This window comes from Pseudophryne corroboree, chromosome 1 (genome assembly GCF_028390025.1).
Source record: "Pseudophryne corroboree isolate aPseCor3 chromosome 1, aPseCor3.hap2, whole genome shotgun sequence".
Taxonomy (NCBI): Eukaryota; Metazoa; Chordata; class Amphibia; order Anura; family Myobatrachidae; genus Pseudophryne; species Pseudophryne corroboree.
The window spans coordinates 195544422-195566843 of NC_086444.1; the positions used below are offsets into that span (position 1 = coordinate 195544422).

General features: G+C 43.6%; 1 protein-coding gene across 1 annotated transcript in view; it reads left to right on the forward strand.

Annotated features, from left to right (window-relative positions):
• ADGRV1 (adhesion G protein-coupled receptor V1) overlaps positions 1 to 22422 on the forward strand; it is a 1000765-nt gene that overhangs the window by 410009 nt on the left and 568334 nt on the right. Inside the window, exons 56-58 of the mRNA XM_063964002.1 lie at positions 4639 to 4841; positions 5461 to 5637; positions 16250 to 16432. Coding sequence (XP_063820072.1) covers positions 4639 to 4841; positions 5461 to 5637; positions 16250 to 16432 — 563 coding nt within the window. The remainder of the gene's footprint in view (positions 1 to 4638; positions 4842 to 5460; positions 5638 to 16249; positions 16433 to 22422) is intronic.

The window sequence follows — 22422 nt, forward strand, 5'->3', positions numbered from 1 at the left end:
GTTTACCTCCCCTGGAATGTGGGGCCCTTCAACCACCATTGGTTTACCTTCTGACTCTAATGCTGCAACCCTCTTTATAACACATTTCTCATTCCTTTCTGCCATCTTACGTTGCTTACTGGCCTGTACTGCTTGAAAGGACCGCTGCATTAATCCCATTATTTTATCATAGCTATGCTTTACGGTATCTATCAAGTGTTCACACTTAGCTTTAATTGTGGGGTGCGAGTTATGCACCAACAAGTTTTTGAAATCTTTGCTGTTTTTCTGACTGTTGTCATTTTTGCTGTTTCCTGCACTATATGCTGCCCACAATCTATTTGCATATATTAATGGGTTCTCCTCACTTTGCTGTTTGATTTCATATGCAACCATTGTGCCTGCTACTGAAGGGTTAATTATCTTTTGTAGCTCCTCTACAGTTTCTTCATATGTACCTTTACCTTCTTTAATCAGATCTGGCAAAGCGCTCCAAGCAGCTAATGGAATTGTTAATTGCAGTACCTTAACCTGATCAGTGAGATTTCTAATTCCTAGAAGTTCACACCTCTGCTGAACATTAGCTGCATGGGAGGTGATGTGTTCTCCTGAACTCATTTTTCCAATCATATCTGCCACTCCCATAAGTGTTTTTATGGGTTGTGGGGGATGATTGGCACTAGGGGCCCTTGAGTGAATGGCCTCTCCTTCACTATTGAATCCCAATAGGGTGTTCCTACTCTCAGTGAGGAATGCTGGCTGTTTATGAGCCCTGTGTGCCTCAATTTCTGTCTGTACTTCTTCATCACTACTATCTGTGCCTATTAATATAGAGCACTCCCTATTCGCTGCTGATTCTGCAAACTCTCCCATTGCTATGGGTACCCTGAGGGTAGATTCAGTAGAATTCCCCTCTCCCCAGCAGTCCTCTCTGTCCTCATGATTTGTGTCCCATTGTTCTCTTTCATATGCATAGATAGGATATGGGGCAGTGGCTGCAGTTCCTATCCTAATGTTTGCAGCAATATGTCCTTTCAGAACAGATATCTCTTGCATAAGCTGCATCTCCCTGTCCACACAAGGGGTATGGTCAATTGCTTTCCCTTTCATACATTCTGTGAGCTGTCCCTGCATAACTTTATATGCACTTATTATCTCATCTCTCTCTGTTGTAACCTCTGTTAGAGCTCTCCTACATTCTGTGGATTCCCTCTGAGCATTTTTATGTTTCTGTAACACTTCATCCTGGGAGATTTTACCCATGTCATTAAGTGTTGTTAAAGTTTTAATTTGGATATTTAGCTGATCTATTTTTTCCTTGCTTTCTGTTTCTTTTAAATTAGATTCTTCTCTACATTTTTGTAGGGTTTTAGCTAAACTGCTTAATTTAGCATCCATAGCCAAACAGGCTGCATACAAGCCTGCAATGGCTATTCCTTTCTGTTTCCTTTTCTTTGATGATTTAATTTCATCATCAAACAAACCCTGGACATAGCTCCATGGGTTTTCTTTTAATTTGGCATCACAAGCAAAGTCTGTACACTTTTGCTTTGTGATGTATTTCACTACAATGCTGTCTATATTTGACATTGTAGCCATTTTACAGATTTATTCCCTTTCGTTATATGTATTCTATCACTGAGAATTACAAACTTTTAGTATTTGGGAACAATATTTCCTATATTTTGCACGTGGTATCCTCCCTTATCTGTTCGCTAGCCTGATAAGTTAAACTCTAACACCCGTGTTTTTTAATTTCTTACTTTAGGCCTTTTTTAGAAAATAAAATTCTCTAGTCATTTGCAACTTATTCCACTGTGATCTTGTATTTTGCCCAGCGGGCTTATAGCCCTTGCGCTGCCCCTAAATATTGTATTTAGTCAAAATTGATACTGAATAATTCCAAGTCCCTTCCGTGGTCGCCAATGTTGATTTATGGAATCTTATATAACATATATTTATTATATCATATATTGATATAATGGTTTATGTATTTTATATCTGCAAATATATTATAATAGGCTTACAAATAGGTGGGCTCATAACAAAAGGGGTGATGTTTAGTACTGGTCCAATCACACAATATGTAATGCGTGGACGTTCCTATTTTCATACCTGTGATTGGCTCAGATTAAAGGAGCTATATCTCTACTGTCCAGGAAATATTTCCAGGCAAAGCCTAAATATACTTTACAGAGATATATAATCCTGGCTCATTGAACATATAAGTACTATACTTTGACTACAAGTCAGTTGTCCCAACTTGCAGAGCCTTATATAATATATGCAGATTTCATGTATAACTTTAGTGATTCCGAAAATGAGTTCAAGACTTGGAATACCAGCTCTATTTTGTCTAGTACATTTATTATAGGTGATACAAATTACAAGATAAGATAACACAATGATAATAAATCTTATAATTTATCTAAACTTCCTTAACCATGGTACATACATAAAACACAAACAGTTTTACAAACTTAAACAATTAATACACATACTATACACTTGCAAGAATATGTGAGGGCATAATTCATAGCTACCGTCTTAGGATCCTGACTCCCTCTGGACTTTGTTCCTTCCTCCTCTCCTTCTAACTCTCTATCTATCAGACTGCCCCTTATATCCTATATTCTACCAATTCAAAACTAGTATATGCCCACAGTTTCCAATGGAGTACATAATTATAGGTTTTGACAGATTCCAAAGTGTAATAAAACGTTCTCTGCTAACTCCGTCCCACGGTGGTGAGCATGTAGAGAATTTTGGGATCATAAAGTTTGGTATTCCTTTATCCATCAGAGATCTACCTTTGTATGGATGTGTAAACGATCTATTTCGCCTAGGCCCTAGGGTGTTAGCATAAATGATTGTGACCTGTTTATAGTGCGTTTGATCCTATATTATCATTGCCTCTGGCCAGCAGTATAACTGGACAATAGGCCAGCTGGTTGATGTACTCTCTAAAGGTATGAAGATCTTTGATTGTGAATTCCAATGTACCCTGTTCATACCAGTAACTGTTTGCATATTATGAGACCTGAGCTAGGTGACCTATTGACTTTATCCACCAAGTTATGATTATTTATTTGCTGTGTGTGAATCAAGTATACAGTATACATATATCTACATATCATGTAAACTTTGATTTAATTGTACTTGGTATAGCGCAGATCAGACGTTAATCCTTTGATTAATACAGATATGAATAATGGCATGGAAGGGATGAATTTGTGTAATGCTCAATGTATTGTGTATTCTGGCTATATGGCTTACACAGAGAAAACCTGTCTCTTACATAATGACCCATAATCTTGCAGTAAAACACACAGAAATACATGCTACTAAATTCTCAAAACATAAGACTAATACATTCAAACCTATTTAAGTTATACCTTACAATAATATATATATACACACACTCTTAACTGGTTAAAATCACATTGGGTAATAAATCATATTATTTAATTTACATAATTTGTTCTAACTTTGGTACCTACTAAATTATATTGTTATGTAATGGTCTATATGGCAACATCTGGTACATTATCATGCATACACTAGCAGTATTTACTATGTATGTTTGTCAAAGGGCTTAGACTATATACTCTCCATTGATTAGACAAGCCTCTGTGGTGACTGGCCACACCCCTCTAGAGACTGACCATACCCCTAAGTATGGGCCCCTACCACTGCATTCCCCCGGTGGGCCCTTCATGCCCCTGTCCAACACTGTGTGTAGCTGATATATGCAACTCCTCATATTAACTTCATGATACACTGCCATATTTTTACTATTTTAATTAAATAAAATCTAAAGAGGGATAAAAATAATACAGATTTACACCATCCAAATAAATGATCAGCAGCAGTGTACTGGACTCATTGGAGCGTATTTGTAGATGCGTCCAAGTCTAACCTGGATGCGTTTCCAGGACACGCGCTATACATACGTGAGCTCCCCCTTGCTATATTGAACTTGCACACATAACCCTCCAATACACCATTCTATGCAAAAGGGTCCAGTAAGATGAAGTTACATCCTACTCTTCATTCGGGTGTCATTGTTTTGTACGTGTGCAGTGCAGGAAAGTGCACTTATATATGGTGCATGCAAATCATACGCAAGTGTTCCTGGTACCAGCAAGTCAGTTTCTATGCTGAACCTTTCATTTGAGTGAAGCGTGTCAATTCAACACAGCACAAAGTGCCTTGTTGCTAGTTGTCTTCAGTTTACTGAAGTCGCACACTAATGAATATTGGTGTCACACACAATGGCCTGATTGTGGGACACCACCATTCTGGTAGGCTATGCGCAAAAGCGAATGTATGCATCTATACACATGTCCGTCCCATACTGAGTTGGACGGAACTTAGTCAGATCAAACAGGACATTTCGTAAATCCACGTAACATGGCTGCCACAAATACAGCCACTTTGTGTGGGGCTCAGGTGAAGCACCAATGTGACTGCTGCCACTGCATGTTGATGATGATTTATAAACTCCTAAGATTTATGTACGTGAACCAGTTTTGCTGGCATTTGCAGACCTATCCATAAAGAAACAACACCTATGTGATATTGTCCTTTGTGTGAGTTGTCTTTTTGTTTTTTTAAACATCTCCTGTAATGCAGAAATCTATCATCTCAAATCCACAGCGACTCCCACAGTCATCGCTCTGCAAATTTCCAGAGAACAAGGTTTTGTGGGCGACATTGCCATTTACTTGGAATCCAAACCAAATGTCTCCCTGCCGCTTGCCAACAGGGCCACGGAAAATGCAGACTACTTGGTGAAAGATAAAATTATTATCATAAGAGACAGCAGCACCTTTTCTGAAGTTCATGTTACAATCCTACCTGTGAGTAAATTCAATACTTCTTCCTCTATCATCCACCTGGGGGACACTGCCTTATGACTCTGGGTTAGAGTGTGTGGTATTGGAGTTTGGCACTGAAACAGTTAACAGCTAACCCCTCCCCCCTGTAACCCCTCCCAGCTCCAGCAGCCTTTCAGTGATAAAGCAGTGATAAGTGGAAGGTGATAACACACCAGCTAATCAGCTCCTGTCATTTTTCAAACCCGTAATGATTGGCTGGTGCGTTATTATCACCTTCCACTTATCACTGCTCTATCACTTCTCCAGGCTTAATACATTTGCCCCTAAGCTTTTTTTTGTTAACCCGTTAATAGCCAAGGTATGTTTTAGAGGAGCAGTACAAAATTCAGTATGCTGACATTAAGATTGTCGGTAACAGAATGTTGACATGTTGCTAATGTCAACATCCAGAATGTTGACATGGATTAAACCTTGACGTGTCAAATGTTGGCATTAACAAAGTTGACATTGACAGTTGCCATGTCGACCATTTGGATTTCCAGTTGGCATGGTGGGTATACTTAAACCTAAGTTAAACCCTAACCTTAATTGCAGCATGACCATTTCATTTACTAAATTGTCTTTACAATTCTCATTTTAGGATGATATCCCAGAGCTAAATGAAGGCTTTCTCTTAAACATCACTGATGTCCATTTTGTGAATTCTTCCACCTCAACTGCAGTACCTGTTATCAGGAGGCCGGGGGTGGAAATCTGTCAGGTTACGATCCTGGAGAATGATGAACCAAGAGGCGTCTTCCAGTTCAACGTTACTAAGGTAGAAATGACCTTGTTGTGTTCTTACAATGTCAGACTTAAGCAGCTGTGTGATACGGTAGCCAACCACACACAGCACCATAATTTGATAACTAACAAAACACCTTTATGTCCATGATTATAATGAATAGCAGCCATTTTTTAGAACTATATATAATGCCATTCATTTTCAAAATTGCACCTATACATGAAAAGTAACATTCATGACTTCCGGTGGGCGGGCCATCCAGCATGGCTGCTTTTTAGCTGAGCTCCAGCCTGTAGGTGAATAATCCACCAACATCTCCTGCTATCCGGCACCTATCCTCTTGATAAACTCTCTACAAGAACCCCTATATCAGAGGGAGCCTGGAAAGACCCTGCAGGAGTAGGAGCGTGACTGTATGCCTCCGAAGTTTGGCCTTCAAGGAGACGGCCTATATGACCGCCGGTGTGACGACTGGCGCGAAAACTGGAGGCCTGGTAACACTCATCCCCACTCGCTCACACAGGGTTTACACGTTACCTATAACCCTCTGGGGATGTCCCATCCGGTGAGAGAAAGTGCGGAGGTTCTGTGATCTGCTGACGGAGCTGTGGCCTCGGCTCCCTGCTGCTCGCTGGCCCTTGCTGCCCCAGGACGCGAGTGAAGGCCCCCACGGCAAGCCGTTGTGTGACATTGCCCCGGCGGTGGTCTCGGATGCGGTGGACTTGACCCGACTCCCCCCCCGCTTGGGCTCCGCAATCGAGGACGGGAGTAGAGGACAAGACGGGCTTCGGCTGACGGCAGTGCGGCGCTGACACGGAGGAGGCCCCGGGAACGGAGGACACTGACCCGGCTACCCCCCCCCCCCCCCTCCCCCTTCCCGCTTCTGCTTCCGAGGCTGTACGGCGGGGAGACGTGAAGGAGCGGCGGGTCAAGATTGCACGGGAGGCGCTGATCCGAGGACGGCCCCTAGCGCGGAGGACACTAACCGGGCTCCCTCTCTGCGGTGAGATCGACGCTGAGGTGTCCAAGGACGGAGCTGGGCGAAGCTGCTGTCGGGCGCTGACGGAGGATCCCAGGAGGCATCTATCAGAAGGGGCTGAGTGAGGGCCTGCTGCACGGTGGTCGATTGGACTCCCTATCCTGCCCTCTGGTCCTGACACACTGAAGTGGGGAACGCTATCCTGAGAGAGAGAGGCTGCTTGGGGTCTTGCTGGTCGCTGAGCGCAGGCTGCGTGGTCATACTACCAGACTGCATTGTTACAGGAAAGGTTTATACAGCCCCCATTTACAAAGAGTTATATGAGCCAAATATACACCCCTTTCTAGCCTCTCCTGTGCCTATCTCCAGTGGATTACGCAATCTCTCCCTCCCTCATAGGCTCGACTGTCTGGGGGTGCGGGAATCCAGACCTCTCTTTTATTCTTCCTCCTATTCTCTGCTAAACTCTCCCCTTTATTTCTCTCCTTTTTTCTTTGCCTATCTACCCACCATCAACAATGTACATACTAAGTAGATAAGTAACTGCCTTAAGTGACTCTGGTAAAACAGATTAGTGAAGCCTCTGCTCTCCCTGTGCAAGAACTCCTGAGGTTAGATCGCCACCTGGTGGCTACCTAAGGTTCGGGCGCCTCCTGGTTATATTGATCTACTGTTACCCTTTACAAAACCCCTTATTTGGGGAAATTTGAAATATTTCTCATAATATTTGTTTTATTACTGTTTTCACCTGTCATCTGCCTTAATCTAGAGGTTTCAGGGTGCACCGCCTCGGTAAGGCTGTTGTTTATATAGCTTATCGAGTTGATGTCCATTACCCACATCTGTACTATGTGTATAGGAATGTTTACTTAAATTTTGCAGTTATTTTTTTTGCTGAGTAGCTCTGACATAGCATCTGACTCGAACCTTTACGTGAGGTGTCTTATTATCATATATTGTAGGGTGTTGATATAGGAGTCACTAGCTTATTACAGTTAACGGTCTACGGACCGGGGGATGGACAAATTCGTCCATAAAACTCCAGCGGTTAGATCTTCCCAGCCCTCAGTCACTACAAGAATGAGTAAGACCAAAAACACGGCGGTGAAACCTAACCCCCCTTCGCCCCCGGAGACGGGGAACTCCCGTGACCAAATCCTGGAAGTGGAGACGCCTCCTGATCAACCCTCGTTGATGCATATGGCCCAGGAGCTCTCTCGGCTCCTTATGCCCCAAATTGACAAGAAACTTGAGAATATCCCTTTAATTGATAAAAGGCTTGAACAGATACAGACGTTGCTCGATTCGACACTTGCGAAAATTGACCATAACACCTCACGGATCACCTCACTAGAACAGCGGGTTAGCGATGGGGAGGATCAGATACACACACTCCAGCGCTCCACTGACACACAGGATTCCTCTCTTAAAACCCTACAGGCGAAAATAGATGAGCTTGAGAACAGGGACAGAAGATCGAATCTACGATTCGTGGGCATCCCCGAATCAGTTAGGGACAGACAACTGTCAGATTTTGTAACGACTGATATATTTCAGGCCTTGGGAATCACAGATGCCCCATTTTTACCACACATTGAAAGGGTGCATAGAATTGGTCCTGTCCGACCTGATGTTGAAAATAAGCCTAGGCCCGTCATTGCGAAATTCATGGACTTTCGTATGAAGGAACATGTGCTGCGCTCATATCGCAAGCTCCCGCAAATGGTAGTACAGGGAAAACGTACTTTAATTTTTCAAGATTTCTCGGCCTCGGTTGCACAGAAGAGAAGGGAGTTCTCGGATGTTTGTAAAATACTACATAAGAGTAATACCAGATTCGCATTGATGTATCCCGCCAAATTACGCATCCATGACAATGGTCGCACATTGATTTTTGTTGATCCCGCCACTGCACACTCCCATGTTACACACATGTTGAACCCGGTGAATCCACCACAACAAGACTAAATATTATGTGGTTAAGTACTTTGTGTCAGAGTCGGTATAAATCCTATTCGAGAGAGACATTGGGTCTCTTTACATGCTACTCAGCTTAAATTCTAATGTTATATATATTTCTGTTAGGCTTCTCGCCAGTGCTACCGGAGGGTTTAGCACTTGCGTGGTCTTTAGTTTGGTTTGGAAAAAATGGAAAATGTTATGTGAAGCAATGTGTGTTTTTTTTTTGTTGTTGTTCTGCCCGTGCCGTGCCTTCCTCGCCCGATCTGCTCCTGGGCTCAATGACAGTGTGGTCTCGTTCGTTCCTCTCCGCTCGCTGGGAAGGAGGGGGACGGCGATGTGACATGATATTCCCGTTGGAGTGTCACCCTAGGGTGGGTGTGGGTTGATAGACAATGACGGATCCTAGGATAGGGACCTCTAACGCAGATTCTTGTTTTAAAATTTTATCCTGGAACATGGGCGGCCTTAACTCCCCGATAAAACGTAAGCGGGTTGTCACACACCTGAAGCGGTTTAGACCTCAAATTATATATCTCCAAGAGACCCACTGGATGGTGGGCGCCTCCTCTGCTCTTTGGGCACCGTGGTTGGATAGATGTGTTTCTGCAGATAACGCGAGGAAGACTAGGGGGGTGGCGATTCTATTTAGCAAACACATACACTATACTGTTTTAAACTCTGTAGCTGACCCGGGGGGACGTTATCTAATTTTGGACGTAGAAATTTGGGGTAACAAATACACACTGGTAAACGTATACGCACCGAATGGCGAGACAGCTGCTTTTTTCCAAGAAATTAGCTCTCAACTGCTTCAACGCGATAATTCTCAGCTTATCCTGGCAGGTGACTGGAACACAGTTGACGATCCCACTATTGACAAGCGCCCTATCCCGCGCACTTCCGGCTCCCCTTCTTGGACACATCTCCAAACACTGAAAACCTCCCTTCAGCTTACTGATATTTGGCGTCTCCTCAATCCCTCTGACAGATCATTTACTTTCTTTTCCGGGGTTCATAGCTCCTGGTCCAGGATTGACTCCATATTGGTTGCAGATTCCCTAGTGACGCGAGTCATGAAAGCTGATATACACAACATTCTGATATCAGACCATGCTCCTGTGACATTGACGCTGCAAAGAACTCTTCAGTCAGGGGGCTCTAGGATTTGGAGATTTCCAAGCTATCTCTATAACTGTGATGATTTTAGAAAATTTTTGATAACAAGTTGGGCCAATTATTTAGACGATAATTTAGAACATTGGGACCGCCCAAACATTCTTTGGGGGGCGGCAAAAGCAGTCTTAAGGGGTCAAATTATTGAGTATGTTCATAGATTGAAAAAGAAAAACTTAGCGATTTATACCACCTTACACTCAGAATTAACTGATGCAATGCAACGCCATCTTACCCTACAGACTGAGGAGTCCTTGCGGCTTTATTTACAGGCTAAACAGCTCTTAAACAACCACTTACTAGCGCAAGCAAAACGTGATGTGGTATTCTCTTCCCACAAATACTACAGATGGGGTAATAAATCCGGTAGACTACTGGCAACCATGGCTAGGAAAAAAACGACACGCAAATTCATAACAGCTGTTAGACACCGCGCCTCGGGACAACTCCTTACCAATTCCCCAGACATATTAGATCATTTTGAATCTTACTTTGCGGACCTATACTCTGATCTCCCCTTCAACGAATCCACCCACACCACACTCCTACCAGACACTCTACTACCGCCAATCACGACCGCACAGTCGGATCTACTAGTGAGAGCTATTACAGAAGAAGAATTGATCTCGGCAATGTCCAAACTTAAGTTACACAAATCTCCGGGCCCTGACGGCCTCTCTAATGAATTTTACAAAATCCTCCAGCCCCATGTGATTCCGACTCTGCTGGAAGTGTTCAACAGTCTCTTACAACATCGTTCCCCCTTTCACCATTTCACGACAGCACATACTATTTTAATCCCTAAACCTGCGCATGACCCACAATTGGTGTCCTCTTATAGACCTATTACGTTGCTAAACACCGACATAAAACTATTCACTAAGATTCTAGCAGACCGGCTGCAAACTATTCTCCCCCACACTTTAACTAACCACCAACTTGGCTTTGTTCGCAATACTCATTCGGTTAAAGGAATTAGGGCGGCGATCGCGGCAGTTGTAGCTTCTGCTCAATCGCCCCTATCCAGAAATATACTCCTCAGTTTAGACACCACCAAGGCCTTCGACACAGTACTCTGGCCCCATCTATTTAAGGTCCTGGAACGTAGACTGTTCCATCAAGACTTCATTGAAACTATTCGATACCTATATGACTCTCCCTCGACTTCCCTTTTGCTTAATGGCTTTATGAGCAACCCGGTGGTGATGCATCGTGGCACGCGGCAGGGTTGCCCCTTATCTCCCCTGCTGTTCAACCTGGCCATAGATCCCTTACATCGCTTGTTGTTAAATGATAATCAGTTTCAAGGAATCCAGATTGGTCGCAGAAACCTAAAACTTACTGCTTTTGCAGATGATCTGCTGATATATATCTCTGATCCGGAGGCTTCATTGACACATATATTTAATCTACTACAGGCTTATGGTCAAGTTTCAGGCTTTAACGTTAACTGGGCAAAATCAGTAGCACTCAGACTGGGAAATGGTTCATTTTTGAGGCAGGGGGCGATGAATCTACCATTACAATGGAGTTCGGATCACATAACATATTTAGGGATTCGAATATCGAGAAAGCCTGAGCGATTATATGCCCTAAATTTTACCTCGGCCATCCGAACAATTGAAACAGAACTTGAGACTTGGAAATCTATGCCTTTATCATACTTGGGGAGGGCTAGCTTGATCAAAATGATATCATTCCCCCGTCTCATGTACTTCATTCAAGCCATGCCACACACACTTCTACCTAAAGACGTTCAACGTCTCAATTTTCTCTTTAGGAGATTCATCTGGCAGGGAGGGAGACCGCGTATAGCGCTAATCAAACTACAGCAGACTGTAGGGAATGGGGGAATTAACTTCCCTAATATCTTCTGGTACTCACAGGCGGCCCAACTACGTTACCTACATGACTGGATGCAAAACGATAACACATACACAAATACAGACATAGATAGAGAATTTATACAGGAGGGGGATCTCATTACATTTCTACATCTGCATGATTGAGAGGTGTCCGAGGAGCTGAGGGGAAACCCCTTACTGTGGAACGTAAAAAAACTATGGAAGGAAATGCGACATAAACTAAATCTAAATGCCCACAAATCATTGCACCTTCCGTTTGTGGTTAATCCTGACTTCCAAGAAGGTCAGGCACATTACCCGTTTAATATATGGAGGCTGGGGGGGGTGTCCAGGATCGGTGATTTAGTGGACATGCGGGGCTCGAGGCCGCTCACGTTCCAGGAGGCCACTACTAAATACCCAACTCTGAGGGCCTTTCCCGTGGCCTTTTTTTTGGCTCAACACTATATTTCATCCACTATCAGATGTTTTTCACCTGGGGATTGGGATAATCCGATGGATAGAATGTTGAAACAAACCCAAAAGGTTAAGAAAGCAATCTCGAATGCGTATGGGTACTTTCGGAACGTCCTAGACTACTCGAGGGGTCCGGGAGGGATTATGTCTTGGATAGAATGTCTCTCGAACGTTGAAATTACAGATCTACTGGCGGCACATGTTAAAACCTGCAAATTATTTCCCTCTTCTAGATATAAAGAAATGTCTCTCAATATTTTGCATAGGACTTATCTATCGCCCCATAGACGACACTTGATAGGACTTGCTGACACACATACATGTTGGAAATGTGGCACTCCTCAGGCAGATATGTTTCACTGCCTGTGGACATGTCCCTTACTCAGACAGTTTTGGATTCAGATACGAAACTACTTGACGGCCAATCTGGTAAATTATTGGAGGTTGTCTCCGGAGTGGGCGCTCTTTGGTATTATACCACCGAATCAGCGCCTCTCTTTGGGCAGTAAAAAACTGTTGCTGGCAGTTAGTTTGGCGGCTAGAAAAGCCATCCTGCAGGTGTGGATAGCGAAGGATCCACCAACTCTATCATTATTTAAAGCCAAATTATTCTACCTCTTTAGGATGGAATGGATAAGTGTCCTGCTGGAAAAAGACACCAAGATACACAATTTCTTTGAGGTTTGGGAGAGTTATATAATGACCCTGTCAACAATGGTTAGGAAACAGCTCCACGACTCGTCCAACACAGAATGGTTTCTAACTAGAATGGCTGCGGGGGATCCGCCAATTGTGCTTTAGAAGTTAATTGACGAACAGGGCGCCGTGGGCGGGTTGGGGGGGAAATCGGGTACGGCACGGGTATTGCACATATGTGTATATATATGTATGTGTATATTTTCTTTATTTTTTCTTATTGTAATTTCCTTCTTTTATTATGTTCGAAAGTACAAATATGGGTCAGTCGACTGAGTTGAATTTCAGATCCGTAAGACAGATGATCTTCAGAGGTCTTGTTACTTACAATTGTGATGCTGTTGATTGCTTATAACAGATTTATCCCTTGATTAAGGACTCACATGTAATCCTCTTGTTCTGTTTTCTTATAATACCCTTCTATCAAAGATTTGAAACATATTGAACAGCTATGGATGTATAACATGTATTGCTTCAATAAAAATTTATGTTTAAAAAAAAGAAAAGTAACATTCATAAAGTGTAATGCAATACCGCAAACTATAAAGGCAGCTGAGCAGAACATATAAATCCTTTGAATCTTATGTGATAAAATCCTGTTGCTGGTATTCAAATCTTCCAAAATGGAGAAAAGAATAATGGGGCTAATACAGTAAGGATAGCAAATTCTGGGGCAAATTCAGTAAGGATTGCAAAAATTACAAATGAGCAAAAGCGAAATTGCGAAAGCACGCCGAAACGGAAAAACTGCAACATTAATTTAATTTACCAAAAAGAAGGTGTTCTTGTGAAATGTGCAAATATTGCGAAAACCATCCTAATAATCGCAATTTTTGCGTACATATTACAAATGTACGCAATTTTTGCGTACATGTTTCTGATATTGCATTTTTTGCTAACAACAGTGTTTTTCCCTTAAAAATTGCACAACTTACTTTCCAGCACCCAAATTAAAGAAACTACTCAACAATTGTAAATCAATTCAATCATCACTTAATTGGTCAAATGATCTTGTGGTAATTTAGCAATTATTATCTTAAAGAAACCATAGTGTTTTTCTTCAAACATTGACTAATGCCCATAACTGTGTTCAAATATATTCAACTAGAGCAGGCATTCCCAACCGCGGTCCTCAAGGCACACCAACAGTGCAGGTTTTAGTGATATCCAGGCTTCAGCATAGATGGTAAAATCAAAATAACTGAGGTACTAATTAAGTCACCTGTGTTCAAGCCTGGATATCACTAAAACCTGCACTGTTGGTGTGCCTTGAGGACCGTGGTTGGGAAACACTGAACTAGAGAGAGTGTCAAATTCTAGCCTCTAAACCAGAGGTTCTCAAACTCGATCCTCGGGGGCACACACAGTGCATGTTTTGCAGGTAACCCAGCAGGTGCACAGGTGTATTAATTACTCACTGACACATTTTAAAAGGTCCACAGGTGGAGCTAATTATTTCACTTGCGATTCTGTGAGGAGACCTGCAAAACATGCACTGTGTGTGCCCCCGAGGACCGAGTTTGAGAACCTCTGCTCTAAACCCTACACAACAGCAATTATTGGTATATGTTTTAACAAACACACTTTTTTTGGAGTCAAAATATTTTAATTCGGAAACAACAGTAACATTTTTATCAAAAAAAGAAAATAGTGTTTTTTTGATTGTGAAGTGGTCAAACATTACATATTATTGTTTGTTTGCTTTTATTTACATACCTTACTTTACGGAATTATGTGTAAATATTTGTTTCAATGAGTATACAAATGGAGCAGAATTTGCAAAACTTGAAAATAAAAAGATGGTGTTGCTGTTCTTCAACATATATGTTTATGTGTGTAGCGCACAAATAAAATGTAAAAAATAAAAAAAATATATGTGGGTATGTTGTTTAACAAAAAAATGTTGGTTGTTTAAAAAAAAAATGTTATTCAGCAGATACTAAGCAAAATGCTTGTAAAGGTTATTTTACATTTGCTTCTATCAAATAGTGTGGTTGTCAAACCTCGATTGTTAGTAAGTGTAATCACAAATCGGTTAGTAACATATATTTTCACAATCAACATGTGTTACAGAGTTAAACAATACCTTACATCAGGCATGTCCAAGCTGTGGCCCTCCAGCTGTTGTGAAACTACATATCCCAGCATGCCCTGACACCGTTTTGCTGTCAGAGAATGCTAAACCTGTGTCAGGGCATGCTGGGATATGTAGTTTCTCAACAGCTGGAGGGCCGCAGTTTGGACATGCCTGCCTTACATGTTTCCAATACAGCTGAATGAAGTGAATTGTGAGCTTCTTCAGCTGGGTGTAATGTAGCAATGATTGCAGTATACATGCAGTCTACAACTGAGGTCAGCTTGTGCAATTTTTAAGGTATACCTGTAGTCACTCAGAAACTGCACACCATAAAAGTGCGATCTGTTGTAAAAATTGCCAATTCACCGCCCACCGCCCATCAGCATACACCCACAACACCCCCTCGCAACACGCCCCTGATCATAGTTTTTGCAAGTCCAGCCCTATAGTACGCCCCCTACATGCCTACTTTTCATAGTGCATACGCAGTTTTTGCTAAGTCTCAGAAATTTATTTTTTTCTCAGTTTTTGCTATTTAAGTTGCAGAATTTGCGTTTTTACGCTTTTTTTGCTAATTTTGCTGATTTGCAATCCTTGCTGAATTAGGCCCTCTATCCTTTTGCTCGCATGCTGGGGGCTGCCCAGCGCTGGGCAAGGCCGCCGAGCATGCTGACCAACGCCTCCCCCCCTTCAACAAGCAGAAATTGCAATCACTTCGCAATTTCTGCTTGTCAGCAGAAACTAAGGATGACTCCTGCCGGCGCAGCTTAGCTGCTGCTGCAGGAGTCCCGGCGCCATCTTACCTGTCGCAGCTGCATGTGACTACCACGCCCCTTACACGCCTCCATGTGCGCCGCACCGCTCCCACCGTTCGGGTCACCCCGCCTCTGCAACGCTCCATCTCCTCCCTGGAAACGGAGCTTTGCCGCCCCCCTTCCCCGCTCCACCCCACCCCACGACCGCCTCTGCCTGATTGACAGGCAGAGACGATCGCATTTTCTGCGGCCCTCTACCCGCAGAAAGTGCGGGCGCATGCGCAGGATGGGCGCTGCACTTGCACCCGTGGGGCGATCGTAAAAATTCCGGTTGGATCGCAATTTGCCCCAATTTCCTTCAAATCCTGGTTAGATGAATCTTCTATCACAGTCAATGAATTCTAAAAAAAGAAATCATATTAATATAAATTAGGAAAAGATTGTTCTGTTATTATACACATCTTTGCTTATACAGTACATGCAGCTTTATGAAACCATACTGCGACCTCTTTTTATCTGCCAAGTTTGGCTAGGAGTGGTCATTTCCAGCAGGTTCTCAGATACAGTATCTGTAGGGGGCTAAGGTTACCTGTGCCAGGGTTACACTTACTTCAGTCATACAGTAATGCTAATAATAAGCCCTGGAATTTATGATAACCGCGTAAACCTATTTCTGTTATAGGGTGCAGATGGGTCTGTGATTGCCTATGAAGTGTCTGCTCCACAAAATGTGCTGAGACTCCCTGTTGTCAGGCAAGCTGGGACATTTGGCTCTGTGACTCTGTATTGGGAAGCCCTGCCAATCACTGCAAGTAATAATGATTTTACACCATCTTCAGGGAACCTGACATTCTCTGACGGACAGGTCAGTATATCCCTTGTTTATTTCTGGCCCCGTGTGATACAGCTGTGCTCTTGGAAAGCCAGTGTTTGTCTCGTAATGGAACTAAGCTTACAATAATACATGTATGAGTCCACTATCCATACAGGTAAAAGTTATAAGTGGGCGTTTTATACCTACTAAAACCATTATAGTAATCTCTTATTTAGCTGGCATGCCAATTATTCCCAAAGGGTGAGATGGTATTTAGTAGTTTTAAAATAAATTGTATAATAATATAATTACTCTGGTTTGATTACTTTTTTTTATTTGATTACAAAACAGGTGAATGAGGTAAAATTTATGCATTTTAGTAACAGGATAGTTTATCTATTTTGATTTAAGTCGGTGATGAACGCTCCCAAACATATGGCAGTGGGCGTTAAGCAACCTTTGCATCATTTTCTGAATAACCAGAACTTTTCTCTCATTATAGAAAATCAACCAGTACTGTTCATCCCCATATACACCATAACATACTGTATGGAACAATGTAATTGTGTAATTCTACTGCCTACATCAGTGATGGGCAACCTTTGGCACTCCAGCTGTTGTTGAACTACACATCCTAGCATGCCCTGCTACAATTTTAGCATGGCCAAATTGCAGAACTGTAGCAGGGCATGCTGGTATGTGTAGTTCAACAACAGCTGTAGTGCCAAAGGTTCCCCATCACTGGCCTACACCCATCACTGAAATACAGTGCATTGCTTGTCCACAAGAGGGCAATATAAGCTATCTAACATTCTTATATGTTACTGCATACTTATTTAGAGTATTACTTTGCAGCTATTATCACAAATATTACACAAATGTGCCGGCTCATGGCACTGGCAGTAATTATCCTCTAGTACGTACAGAACATAATACAGGGATTGTACCAATGACCCAGACATTAATTGACATGATACAAGAACCTCCTGTCTGCTCCTCTAATGATTCACTTCTATAACACAGTGTGTCGTGCATTCTTAAATATTAGAGAGATGTACATAGAATTAATTTATTATCAGTTATTTATATTGCATACCATATTACGCTGAGTTTACAGAGAATACGTTGTCCTTCACAGCAGTCCCTACCTAATGGAGCATGGAGCTTACAATCTATATTTCCTATACACAAACTAAGGTTATTTATTAGTCAGAAGCCAGTTACATACCGCTATTCTTTTGTATTGTGGGAGTTAACGGGAGCAATCCACACAAACACGGGGAGAACATACAAACTCTGTGGATAAAGTGCCTTGCTGGGAATGTTAGTGCTGTGAGGTAGCAAGCTGATCATTGTGCCACCGTGCTGCTAAATGAAATGTTATTGTTATTATACTTTTAAAGTGTGTTTTTGTTTTACAAACAATGCAAATGAGATGGTAGGTGTAGCAAATGCACATGGCTTAGTCCGTGCCATGTAGTTTATTAGGTGTCCAAGTATATCTACACAGACCTGTAGGTGGCGCTGCTTACTGGTCATCCACTACCTTCAGTGGGAGTGGGACACGGTTATCCAAGCTAATGGGCTGTTTCAGAGTTGCACTTCTGAATCAGCCTGCTACAGTGTACAATGCAGATGCAGCTTTGAGCAACTATAAGTGATTCGGCTACATCTCCACTTACTGCTCAATGGTCCACTTACTGATAAACTGGGCATATATTGTACATTATATGGAAACGGGGCCTGGACTGCACACCCTATCTTATTATAATGGGATGTGCTACCTTGCTGGGACTAAGTACTGTAATCAGTGGCGTAACTAGAAATTTTTCTCCCCCAAGCCAAAAAATTCTTCGGCGCCCCCCCCCCCCCTTCATGCTCCATAATTGGGAGCAAGAAAGGGATAAATATGCGCGCGCCGAAAGGGGCGTGGTTTTGTTTGAGTGGGCGTGGTTTCACATAAAGGGGAGTGGCATTGCAGGAAAAGACTACCTTATACCCCAGTTTTGCAACCTGCACGCCCATACGTTGGCCACCACAGGAAAGAAAAATAATCCTGATTCATGCCCCTTACATTATTTGTCATTTTTCCTCCTTATAGTAATGCCCAGTATACATTATGCCACATACTGCAATGGCCCTTAGACATTATGCTGCACACAATAATGCACGACACAATATGCACACACTGTAATGCCCCGACACATTATGCCACACACCGTAATGTCTGTGACACATTATGCCACACACCGTAATGCCTGTGACACATTATGACAGGAATCGCAATGCCCGTTATACATTATGCTACACACTGCAATGCCCCTGATACATTATAGCACATACAATGTCTGTGACACATTATGACACACACCGCAATGTCCGTGATACATTATGCCACACACTGCAATGCCCGATACATTATAGCACATACAACGCCTGTGACACATTATGCCACACACTGCAATGACCTTGAGACATTATACCACAATGCCCGTGATATAGTATACCATACACCGTAATGCCTGTGACACATACCGCAATGCCCTGCCCGTTATACCCTATGCCACACATCGCAATGCCCGTTATGTATTATGCCACACTGCAATGACCCTGAGACATTATACCACATACCACAATGCCCGTGATATAGTATACCACACACCGTAATGCCTGACACATTATGACACACACCGCAATGTCCGTGATACATTATGCCACACACTGCAATGACCCTGAGACATTATACCACATATCACAATGCCCGCGATATAGTATACCATACACCGTAATGCCTGTGACACATTATGACACACACCGCAATGTCCGTGATACATTATGCCACACACCGTAATGCCCATTACACATTAAGTCCTACAGTAAGGCTTCTAATTACTTTTCAATTACCTGCTCGTTGTCAGGGGTTTCATGCACTGGGTGTCATGCTCGTTGCCAGGGGTTTCATGCTCTTGGTTCCATGCACGGTGCCAGGGGTTTTCATGCTCAGGGTGTCATGCTCGTTGCCAGGGGTTTCATGCACTGGGTGTCATGCTCGTTGCCAGGTGTTTCATGCACTGGGTGTCATGCTCGTTGCCAGGTGTTTCATGCACTGGGTGTCATGCTCGTTGCTAGGAGGTAGTCCTTGTTGCTAGGGCTGTGCTCCCAGTGCCACATATGTCCCCAGTGTACTTACATGCCCCAGTGCCAAATATAGTCGTCGTCCCCATGTGCCAGGTACACATATACCCCCCCAGTGCCACATATGCCCCCATTGCCAGATATTCCCCCCCCAGTGCCACATATGCCCCCAGTGCCATATATTCCCCCCCAGTGCCAAATATGCCCCCAGTGCCAGATATTCCCCCGTGCCATATATGAGCCCAGTGCCAGATATTCCCCCCCAGTGCCAAATATGCCCCCAGTGCCAGATATTCCCCCCCAGTGCCAAATATGCCCCCAGTGCCAGATATTCCCCCGTGCCATATATGAGCCCAGTGCCATATATGCCCCAGTGCCAGATACCCCCCCCCCCCCCCCCCCCCGGTGCCAGATATGCCCCCAGTGCCAGATATTCCCCCCAGTGCCAGAAATGCCCCAGTGCCAGATATCCCCCCCCCCAGTGCCACATATGCCCCCAGTGCCATATATTCCCCCCCAGTGCCAAATATGCCCCCAGTGCCATATATTCCCCCCCAGTGCCAAATATGCCCCCAGTGCCAGATATTCCCCCCCAGTGCCATATATGAGCCCAGTGCCATATATGCCCCAGTGCCAGATACCCCCCCCCCCCCGGTGCCAGATATGCCCCCAGTGCCAGATATTCCCCCCAGTGCCAGAAATGCCCCAGTGCCAGATATTCCTCCCCCCCCCCCCCCCTCCGTGCCATATATGCCCCCAGTGCCAGATATTCCCCCCCCCCCCCCGCCGTCGCTTTTTGGAGGGACACGGAGGGCACAGCTCGTCTCTCCTGTGTCCCTCCTGCTGCATCATCTCCGGCGGCCGCGGGTCTAATAGGGGGAAGTGCCGGTTCGTGAGCCAATTAGAGCTCACGGACGGCACTTTCCCCTATTAGACCCGCGGCCGCCGGAGATGATGCAGCAGGAGGGACACAGGGAGGCGCGCTGTCCCTCCGTGTCCCTCCAACAAGCGGCGGAGGGAAGGAGACTGCAGACTGACATGCGGACGCTCGTCCGCATGTCAGTCTGCTGTAAATCAGTGGCGCCCCCACAGCCCCTCGCCCCCAAGCCACCGCGAAGACTGCGGGGGCAGTAGTTACGCCACTGACTGTAATACTACAACATAGGAACAAAGGGTGCAGGTGCACCATACACCATTAAAATTATTATAACCATAATATAATATTTGAGGTTCTTGGCATATATTGGCCAGTATATGAGCCTGCCCACCTGCTTCACGGTGACCTCATCGGACAGGTCCCTAACACTATAGGGGTTCACCTCCGGGACGCAGAGCACCCCCAGACCACCCCAGCCAAACCACCCCAGGGCATCACACAGAAAAGGATAGGAGTGAAAGATCAGTGTTAAGCAAATGAAAGAGGCTGCTGAATGTAAAAGAAAAGAAGAGGACAGCAGTAAAGTGTCAGTGTTAGAATGTGAAGTTTAGCTTAGCAGTGTTATAAGTGTAAAAAATATGTGAAAAAAAGCTACATAAATATAAAACAAACACAATGTGATATAAGTGTTAAAAGTAAATGTAAGGTGATGATGCCCCAAGGTGGCCCAGCCAGAGCAATATAGGGAGCCCCACGCCCCAAAAGCTCACCCCCAAACTGACTTTGTATATAATTAAAAGGATCATACCTTTTTTGTACATGTCATGTATGTTAAATCTGAGAGCGTGTCATGTGTGTGTAGATGAACCACACACATGGCATGATCATATACAAAGATCAGTCTGAGTGGCACCAAAATTAGTCTAGTATAAATGTGTGGTGAAAATGACGCTGACTACTGTCACAAGTAAATGCACAGATGTGTGCAACTCTCAATATACAGTAGATCCTAATTTATTTCCGAACACACAGTGTGGCCACACATGCAGCTGAAGTGCTGTACACTCTGAGCCAGCTCCTAATGTCTTCCAGAGATCAAGTGCATTATTATTAGAGATGTGCGGGTCTCCAGAAATCTGAATCAATCCACCCATGCTTTGTGGATTCGAACCGAACAGACAGGGGGAGAGGGGGGGGGGGTTGCAAATCCCACCCCTACATTTCCCTTCAGCACACTAAAAATTACCTGTAACCATATCTGAACCTATCTGGTAATAGAAATTCAGAGAATTAGTTTACACATGTTTGCAAACACCTGTTTAAGCTGCTGAGCCACTTCAAGGCTTCTCCGATGTCAGCAGTCCTAACACTACATGATAGCAGAGCCCACATAGGGCCATGTAATTTGTCACAGTAGGCCTCATGATAAAGGCTATTACTAAACCACATCCAGACAGAGAGCTAACTTATCCAGGAGCCACCCCCAGGATCTCCCATTGGCACTACAAGGAACAGCATGCCTTCCAAATACTGCTCCCATTCAATGCCTCTCCACAAAGCTCTGTCCAATCTCCTGATGAGATCCGATCCAAACCAAGTCCCGGTTCGAATATTCACGTGGTTCAGAATCTGGGTTTTGGATAACAGAAATTACATGATTTTAGCTGTTTTTATCAATGATTAACAGTTTTGTTTTGTTTTTATAGATTTTTTAACCAAACCAAAAACCGAATCCCAACCGAAACACGATAATGACTTAGAACCAAAAAACACGGGGTTCTGCACACATCTCAAATTATTATGCAGAAATAAAGCCGTGCATTTACATAAAAGTGACATTATGGGGGGAATTCAAATGTTTGAAAAGTCGGTTGGGTGTCTGTTTTTCCCTGTCTATTAGATAGGAAAAAACAGACACCCAACTGACTTTTCAAACAATTGAATATCCCCTATGACTCCTGGATGAGTGACAGCTTTTATACCCCTGTATCTGTTTCCCTGTATGTAATGCTTACCTTATGATTTGTTT